The sequence below is a fragment of the Gymnoscopelus microlampas genome (assembly GCF_963454915.1).
Source record: "Gymnoscopelus microlampas genome assembly, chromosome: 2".
Taxonomy (NCBI): domain Eukaryota; kingdom Metazoa; phylum Chordata; class Actinopteri; order Myctophiformes; family Myctophidae; genus Gymnoscopelus; species Gymnoscopelus microlampas.
The window spans coordinates 1,284,051-1,294,355 of NC_139939.1; the positions used below are offsets into that span (position 1 = coordinate 1,284,051).

Below are 10,305 nucleotides of genomic sequence, written 5' to 3' on the forward strand. Positions count from 1 at the left end.
GATCATAAGGTATTATTATGTGTAAGGATTTTTTTCAAAAAAAAAAAGTGTACAGAAATTGTTAAAAAAAACGTTTTTATGTGGACACGCCTCCAGTTCATTAAGTATGCCTGGTCTCACCTTAGCACCTCCTCCACCACCTTAGCACCACCCACCTGTCCTAGTCCCTCCTCCTCCTCATGCCCACACCTGTTGTGTTATGATAATGAGGGGGAGGGTATGTTTTTTGGGGGCTCTGTGATGTCACTAAAGGGCTGTTTCTCTATTGGCACGTTTGACCCTCAAGATTTCAGCCTCCAGGAAGAAACTCCAAATAATCAGAGAAGAGATAAAACACCATAAAACCACCTCCGGGGGGCTTAATGAAGTTCTATCAACCTCATAGACACATGAAAAACAGAAAAAGTGCAAAAACATGGCACCACCTATGTTCGCTTAAAAAAGAAGTATTCAAAAACTTTCACTTATGTTCATGATTTTTTTTTAAATAGCAGATATACCAGCTCATAGTGCGCCACAAAGTGACGCACTATGAGCTTGTAGATCTGCTATTTTTGAATAGCCAAAGTATAAAAGGTTAAAGTGGTTAAAATGATTGTGATGCTACATTAACACATTTTGCCGGGGACCCCCTCGAACCTCCCCAAGGACCCCAGCATTGAGCACCCATATGTTTTTATGGTAAATACCCCTTTATTTTTTTGTGTTCTACATTTAGTTTTCAATTATTATTATTTCAAAAGATTTTCAGAAAATTCTAAATTTAAAAGTTAAAAACAAATTCTAACGTTTTTCAAAATATATATATATTTACAGGGACATTTGTTTTAAGAAGTAGTGACAATAGCAGATCTACAAGCTCACAACACGTCGCATCGCGACATGTTGTGAGCTTGTAGATCGGCTATTTTCACTAGTTTAGGTCTTGAGCTTAAAAGTTTGGTAACCACTATAGAGCAAATACAAATAGCTATATTTACAGAGGAGGAAAAAGGAAACGCTTGTAGATCTGTATTTGTTTTTTAAATTTGTGCACATCTTTGTATATATATCTTTTTTTTATAGCGAACATTTGTAACTCAAATCTTTGCTTCTGGGGGGTCCCTGGAACAAAATATTTTGAGATGGGGATCCGCGGCCACAGCGCCGGTCCACCCTATACGCACACTACGCAGGTTGCGTAGGGCCCCGCCTACCCGCCGATCAAAGGGGCCCCCTCTCCGCCCCCTCCCTTCAGCAGAAAATAACGTGCATTACTGCGTTCACATCAGCGCAGGCTGCGCAGCACTGCTTGGCTTGAATGAGACAGCTGCTGCAGGCTGTCTGATTGGCTGTCAGTGGCACGCTCTGGTGTGTGCTGTCTGCTCCGCCTCCCCTCCCCTCTCAGTGACAGTGAGAGTGTTTTGGTAACCCTAACCCTAAAACCGAAATAAAGTAACAAAAAAAGTAACTTTATCCGCGGGAAACCCGAAAAAAAATTGCACGCGCGCGCATGTGTCCCGTATCCTGCGTAGGGCCCCTGTGGAGTCTAAACCGGCACTGCGCGGCCAAATACATACCATTTTGGGGGTCCTTGACATGAAAACGTTTAAGCACCACTGATATTATAGCAACATACGATTTTCAGAAAACTGTCAGAAGACATTTGTAGAACCCCCCAGAAGCTAAGATTTGAGTTACAAATGTTTGCTTTACAAAAAAAAAAATATATATTCAAAGATTTGCACAAATGATCAAGATGTTTCAAAAGATTGTACAACAAGCTCATAGCGCGGCACTCTGTGCGCTTGTATATCTACTATTTTTGAATAGCCAAAGAAATCTAAAAATGTCACTTTCCCCGTCTAAATGGATGATGGCAGGGTATTCCACATTAAGACATCAAATCAAATCAAGCTTTATTTATATAGCATATTTACAACAATGAAAGTAGTAGAATGAATATAATTTCAACCAACCAACGTATAAAACAAGACTTACAGTATATAAGTGGTTAATGTACATTTTGTAATAACAATTTAAATCTGCTAAACAACTAGTAACTAAGGCCAACTAATTGTAGTGGAGTAAAACGTACAATATTTGCCCCTGGGATGTAGTGGAGTAGAAGTATAAATGTACTTTGTTACTTTCCACCATTGGAACCACAGGCCCCCAAGCGTATGACATTGACACTATGTGTGTGTGTGTGTGTGTGTGTGTGTGTGTGTGTGTGTGTGTGTGTGTGTGTGTGTGTGTGTGTGTGTGTGTGTGTGTGTGTGTGTGTGTGTGTGTGTGTGTGTGTGAAATGTGAAAAACAAAACCACTTAACACACCGTCACACAAACAAAAACACTACTTGAACGTGCACGTTCACATGCTACAAAACATGGAGCGTTGGACCCATGGTGCCCGAGGCGTAGTGTTTGATATGTGGACCCAGGCCAGAGAGATAAGCAACCAGGTCTATTAAAACAAGCCCAAAAGAAGCGACTATAGGCTACGGCTATTTGAAAATGGCCGCGTCGAGATTGAATACACCACTGGTTTATTAAGAACATTAGGAAATAAGCCCAACTAAGCCACCTCAATTTAGAAACAAGTGCAAAAAAACTGCGCCCTGCAACTGCCAACAAGTAACTTTACAGAAAAACAAGCCCATGTCGCTTATAATAAGCAGACATGGCAACGCTGACCCAGGCGCCCTGCAGGTGCGTTAGAGATGGATCAACAGAGACAGCTTATTGGATCATCATGGCTTACAACCAGTGGTGTAAGGTAACTAAGTACATTTACTCAAGTACTGTACTTAAGTATACACTTTTGAGGAATTTATATTTTATTCGAGTATTTCCCGTTTTCAATACTTTTACTTCTACCCCACTACATCTCAGAGACAAATATTATACTTTTACTCCACTACAATGATTTGAAATCTTTAGTTACTAGTTACTTTGCAGATATAAATTATTATATTATAAAACACACATTAACCACCATTAGCCCTATTTTATACATTGGCTATTTTCAAACATTTTAGTATTTTTACTTTTGGTACTTTAAGTATATTTTGATGCCAATACTTTTGTACTTTTACTCAAGTAACATTTTGAACACGGGCCTTTTCCTTGTCACGGAGTACTTCTACTTTGCGGTATCGATACTTTTACTTAAGTCAAACATTTCAGTACTTTTTCCACCACTGCTTACAACTAGTAGGTATAAATCATGAAATGCAATTAGGGATGCACAATTAATCGCTCATCATATCGGTATCAGCAATATTGGCCTTACATAAAAATGCAATATTGGTATCAAAATAATATATCGGTTTACACGATTTTGCATTTTAAAATAATATTAACCCATTAAAACCGGGAATGCATCTGTGTAACCACTTTAACCATTATTTTATACTTTGGCTTTTCAAAAATAGCAGATATACAAGCTCATAGCACGGCACCGAGTGCAACTCATTAAGTATACATACATTTTTTAAACTAAAATCTTTGCTTCTGGGGGGTCCCTGGAACAACATATTTTGAGATGGGGGTCCGCGGCCAAAAACATAAACATTTGGGTGGTCCACATGAAAAACGTTTGAGAACCACTGATTATAGCAACATCATTTATTTTCAAAAAACAGTTTAGAAGACATTTGTAGAATCCAGAAGCAAAGATTTGAGTTAAAAATGTTCTTAAAAAATACATATTCAAAGATTTGCACAAATATTCACCATTTTTCTAAAAATAGCAGATCTAAAAGCTCATAGTGTAATGGTTATTTTGAGAATGCCAACCTGTTCTTATATATTTCTGTACTATCTAACTCTATCTGAACCAAGGAGGGTTAAACTCACAGCAGGGGTCTTTAGTCAACTCAGCTACAGCTGTCAATCTAACAGCTGATCTGAATCCTCCATGCTAGTCTCTGTGTCAGCATATATTTTCCTGTAATACTATGAATGGTCATTGCTATTTGTATTTGTGCAGCTATGTATGTGTCTCTCTTATAATTAGTACATACCTTATATGACTATTTAGGATAGTATCTTTGGTACAATGTGGACTATAAAGACTGTGTAAGATGGGTGTTTAGGAGGCTTGTGCCCCGAATGGGCTGTTGGTCAGGCCAGGAGGCCTGGCTCTACCGATCTGTGTATGCTGTCTCTCTGCTGAAACTCTTCCTAATAAATGAGCTACAACTTCATCCGAACGGAATATTATTTTTCCATAACAATAGCGCTATGAGCTTGTAGATCTGCTATTTTTGAATAGCCCAAGACATCTAAAGTGACACAGGGTTAAGTTCCAGCGGTGCTGGTACATTGGGTGCTCAGCGGTCTAAGCCGTGGGTCATTTTCTAAGCATCACACATCAGGCCAGAGCATCGTTAGACGTCTTGTTAGACGTGCAGAGGTGATTGGTGGTGATTGTACCCAACCATAACACTGTCAGCTCCCTGCTCATTAGCCATGTCTAGCCTTCACCGCATGATTAATGAATCACATCACGTTGCCCCCGTGTGTGTGTGTGTGTGTGTGTGTGTGTGTGTGTGTGTGTGTGTGTGTGTGTGTGTGTGTGTGTGTGTGTGTGTAATTAACTGCTCATTAAGAGGTAGTCCAAACTAAGCTTTGTCTTTCCATAAGGTGTTCACACACACACACACACACACACACACACACACACACACACACACACACACACACACACACACACACACACACACACACACACACACACACACACACACACACACACACACACACACACACACACACACACACACACACACACCGTGATACTTTTCCACTGTGGTTGCTCAACAGAGCACAGCCTCTGTGTGTGTGTGTGTGTGTGTGCGTGTGCGTGTGCGTGTGCGTGTGCGTGTGCGTGTGCGTGTGCGTGTGTGTGTGGCATGGTAATTAGCATTAGGTCTCCATATGGCAGTGTTTAGGACCTTAGCGGTTCGAACCTCAAACACACTCACCTGAATGTGCACGTGTGAGCGTGCACGTGTGTGCACTCTCCTCTCCTCTCCTCTCCTCTCCTCTCCTCTCCTCTCCCCTCCCCACTCACACTTTTTTTTAAATCTCTGGGACCCCAATTTACATTACAGACCAGGGTTCCTTTGGTTCCATTTCTACACTCTCAGAGTTACAGAGCAGTAAGGTTCCATTTGGACCCCTGATTGTCCACAGACCCCCACATTAACCCATTGAGACCTGAAGCCGATTCTACATGTCTCCTAAATCTCAACAGTATTCTGAAAAAAGTATATTTCTCAGTGGTGCTCAATCTTTTTCATGTCAAGGACCCTCAGAATTATTATGTATTTTTATGTATTATTATGTATTTTGATGTATTTGTATGTATTATGTATTTTGATGGGGGTCAAAACATATTTTGACCCCCATCAAAATATGTTGTTTCAGGGACCCCCAGAAGCAAAGATTTGTGTTAAAAATGTTCGCTGTAAAAATATGTATATTCAAAGATTTGCACATATTTTCACGATTTAAAAAAAATAGCAGATCTACAAGCTCGTAGCGCGGCACTCGGTGCCGCGCTATGAGCTTGTAGATCTGCTATTTTTGAATAGCCCAAAGTGTAAAATAATGCTTTTTAGCTCAAATCTAAAAATGACACAGTTCCAGGTCTTAATGGGTTAAGAACCAGTGCACTGGTTCCCAACCTTTTCAGGATCAGGGCCCACTTGGAACAATTTGAGAGTGTTAAAGCACTCATTTTCAACATTAAACTATGTCTTTGATACACCTTAGAGCTGTTGTGTGGAAATAAGAAAAAAGTCCCCCCCTTCTATGTTGCCTAGAAAAGGATAATTGATTGAGGTCATGTGATCAGTGACATACGCATGGTGTACTTTTGGCTCCGCCCCCTCAGTACTTTTAGCTGAGGGGGCGGAGCCAAAAGTACACCATGCGTATGTCACTGATCACATGACCTCAATCAATTATCCTTTTCTAGGCAACATAGAAGGGGGGGGGGGGACTTTTTTCTTAAAATGAGTGGTCTTCCCCTTTAAGGCTGACTGTAATCACGTCCTATTTTCTGCTGGTTTCTGCCCGACAGCAACAATATATTTTTTCATAATCTCAGATCCTCCTCCCTGCTGATCCAGACCTCACTGTTACCATGGAAACCTTTACTGTACCCACGATATGCGCTCCACTCCTACATGACCATTAGTACTTCATTTATTCAGCTTGAGGTTTTTTATTATTTCTTTTATTTTCATTCCATCATGGCTGTCAGTTTCCATCTGATGTTGTGTGGGAGTCCTGACTGCTCCAAACCGTACTGAATAACTGCTAGCTTACATAATGTCTTCAGACCAGGACTGAGGTCTAAGATATACAGATCATCAGTAGGTGCAGAACGTCTGATGTGTCCTCCAAAGAGGATGATACGATCTCCCAACATGCAACAGTACATTCTATATTTTGGACATGGTCCTTTCCCCTTGGGCTCAACCTTCTTCTAGGAGAAGGTCTCTGGGTTGAATTTCCACAGATCATTGAAGTTCTGGTCAAAGTTGCAGCCACCAAATATGTACAGCTCTCCATTGTAGGCTCTACCTTTTGTATAAATCTCTGGGACCCCAATTTAAATGTAAGAGTCAATTTGGCTCTATTTGTGCCCTCTCAGAGTTACAGACATGTACCTCACAGTGAGGCACAGTGAATCTAGCAAGCTTAATTTTATTGCTGATACAAAATATTTACTCTCATGTACACAAGATGTAATAAAGAAACCTTGAACATTACAAAATGTCTTTGCCCTACAAATATATAAACTTGGGTCAGTGCAATGAATGGAGGAGTCTGATTTCACCGTACCAGAGTAAAACTCCTTTGGTACTAAACCCAAAATACTTCTAAAAACACAACATCCAAACATTTATGACAGCACTCACTCACCAAATAACTTTAAAAGGAAAAAAAAAGGAAAGAGACAGTGCCTCAGTTTCACCGATTTATTTTTGGAAACATACAACTTGTTTTGCTTTGATGTCATAATAAAGAAACCTCGAACTAAAAAACAGCACACACATGTTCAATTTGGCCTACAGATATATAAACTTTGTCAGTGCAATGAACGGAGGAGTTGGATTCACCTTCCCAGAAAAATACTTTAAAAACTCAATAAAAAGATTTGTCTGTCTCTGTCTCTGTCAGAAACCTTGGTGCTGGTGGTACTGCGTAACAATGCAGTTGTCTGTTTCGCGTTCTGTTTCGCCTTACTAGCTTTCAAACTCACAAAATAGTATTTGTCCTTTGTGGCGATTTCTTCATGGTTGGTCTCAAGGTGACGTTTCATCTTACTGGGATACCATTAGCTCTGTTTGCGAGCTTGTCTCCGCACACGATGCACAGTGGAATAGGATTAGATGGGTCCCCCATAAAAGTGAAGCCAAACTTCATGTAGTCATCACGGTACAGTCTGGCTTTCTTTTTAGTCGTCTTGCTTGTCGCCGTTGTTGTTGTTCCCGACGGCACGGCAAGGACGCTGGCGGCGGCGGTGCTGTTGTGTGTGCTGCTGGTGCTGCCCTATGCAGGCAGCTCGTCGGCAGGTCCAGGTGGGCCCGGATACACCAGCAGCGCTGCTTGCAGGAGAATCTGGCGGCGGCAATGTCTTGCTGATAACGGCGAAATGTAGCGTCTTCTGGCCCTGGGTGCATCTCTTCTTTCCTGGTGGAGCTCTCATCGTCATCTTGTAGTAATAATACTGAGTGCCAAAGCATATACCCTGTGCCCTTTTTATACAGTACCAAGTAGCCAACAAGTACCAACAAGCCTTTACAAATGGAACCAAAAAATGGACCCGTTCCATTTGTAAACTGAGAGTTAAATGAATGGGTTTTACAGTTTCTTTAGTTCAGTGATTCTCAACCCTTTTGATTTCAAGGACCCCCAGTTTGATATGCATGAGGCCACGGACCCCCATTTAAAAAAAAAATACCTTTTGTATAAATCTCTGGGACCCCAATTTACATGTAAGAGTCCTTTTGGCTCTATTTGTGCCCTCTCAGAGTTACAGACATGTACCCCACAGTGAGAACCGGTGATCTACAGCAGTGGTTCTCAACCATTACAAGATCAGGGCCCACGTGAAACATCTTGAAAGTGTTCGCGGCCCACCCATCTGACCACTCTGAGTGTAAACATAGAACCAGATGGACCCTTATATGTTAAATGGTCAGACTTGTATCAATGGAACCACTGTAGTGTACTTTAACTTCTTATTCATGTATATCTTTATGACAAACATTTATTGTGATAACATTTTTTGGGGGCCCACTTGCAGTATCCTCACGGCTCACCATGGGGCCCCGGCCCACAGGTTGAGAACAGCATTCAGTGCCACGTCTTGTGTGAAGGATGTCCATTTTATTTGTAATTTTTGTATTTATTTATTTTTCATAATCTCAGATCCTCCTCCCCGCTGATCCAGTGATGTCTCTGATTGGTGGACCTCGCTGTTACCATGGAAACCTTTACAGTACCAACGATATACGCTCCACTCCTACATGACCATTTGTACTTAATTTATTCAGCTTGATGTTTTTATTTTATTTTTTTTTACTGTTATTTTCTTCTGTCATGGCTGTCAGTTCCCATCTGATGTCGTGTGGCAGTTCCAATTGATCCAGACCGTACTGAATAACTGCTAGCTTACACAAGGTCTTCATACTAGGACTGAAGTCTAAGATATACAGGTCATCAGTGGATGAACCTCTTTCGTATCCTCCAAAGAGGATGATACGATCTCCCAACATGCAACTGCTCATGCAATACGTTGGACCTGGTCCTTTCCCCTTAGGCTCAACCTTCTTCCAGGAGAAGGTCTCTGGGTTGAATTTCCACAGATCATTGAAGGTCTTGTTACAGATACAGCCACCAAATATGTACAGCTCTCCATTGTAGGCAAAGGCTGAATGACTCCTGCGTACTTCTGGAAGAAGCTGTGCAGAAGGTGTGTTCAGCCAGCAACTTGTCTCTGTGTCAAACACTCTGATGATATTGTTGTAGACCTGGTACCCCCGGCCCCCAAATACAAACATCTTTGTCCCGATGATGGTGGCAGAGTGACACCATGAAGCAGGTGGTGGAGTTCCTCTGGTTTTGATTAAAGACGAGACCATTGTGGTGGTGTCCAACTTGTAGATGTCATTAGTGTGTCCAGTCATCTGGGTGTATCCTCCATAGATAAACATGACCTTCCCCAAGACACAGGCTGAGTGGCCATACCTCGCCTCTGGAATAGTCCCAGAAACCTCAGGTTTGAACCATCTGTGGGTGTCGACATCAAATGCATAAAGCATCTTGCAGTGAGGATACCCTCCCCAGATGTAGATGATATCTTCTATAAACGCAGCTGTGTGGCCCCGCATGGAGGGAACCTCAAGGGGACGTTCTCCTCTTCCAGCGGTCAATGGAGGTAACTTCATCCAGCGCAAAGACAGTGTGTTGAAGACATGGACATCAATCTGATCATTGTCGTGGGTCTCCCCGTGACAATACCCTCCAAATGAATACATCTGGTATCCAACTGTCAGAGCAGCGTGCCAAGCCCTGCTCGGTCCTCCTTTGTGATGTGCAACCCAGGTAAACATCTCACAGCAACCGCTCAATCAGATTTTCAAGTGACACTGCGTACCACCACTTATATCAGTAGAGCAGCACAAATGTCATGCAAAGTTTGTCAAATCTGCTAAGCTGATGGGTTGGATTGGCCAATCAGGGAATTAAATGCTTGCTGCTCTCCCCTATATGGCAAATTCATTGTGTACAGTAAGACCACCACAGGGCAGGCTCTACAAATCCCCCATACTCCTCAATGTTGGGTCCGGGGACCACCAGGGGACCATATGGACACTTACGGGTCTGTAACTCTAAAAGTGTACAAATGGAACCACATGGACCCTTACAGTATGTGACTGTTACTCCTAAATTGAAATTAACCCCAATCATTTCACATTGGCTGCTGTTACATGGACAGTTGTATTCGGAATGAATACACTTCTATTCGGAATGAATGAATGGATGAATTCATTCCGAATAGATTTGCTCATGTAAACACCCCAACTGGAATAGAATATTCCATTCCAGTCTGACCCGAATGCATTTTCATTCGGAATAGGAGGGGTGGTATAGACCGTTTGAATCGGGTTAAATCAATCGGAATTGACCATGTAAACACTTTATTCCAAACGCTCCTGTCTGTTTGGAATACATGCATTCCTTTGCGAATGTCCGTGCTTAGTAGGGCTGTCAGAATTGTCCAAAAATGACCTATCAAATC

At 41.8% G+C, this 10,305-nt stretch overlaps 1 protein-coding gene across 1 annotated transcript; it reads right to left on the reverse strand.

The window, feature by feature from the left end:
* Nucleotides 1-8,572: 8,572 nt before the first annotated feature.
* LOC311063799 (kelch domain-containing protein 3-like) lies at nt 8,573-9,541 on the reverse strand (the record flags this gene model as incomplete). The annotated part of the gene is made up of 1 exon (XM_084083401.1): nt 8,573-9,541. The coding sequence occupies one exon, from the start codon at nt 9,539-9,541 to the stop codon at nt 8,573-8,575; it is 969 nt and encodes a 322-aa protein (XP_083939527.1).
* Between the last annotated feature and the right edge of the window lie 764 nt (nt 9,542-10,305).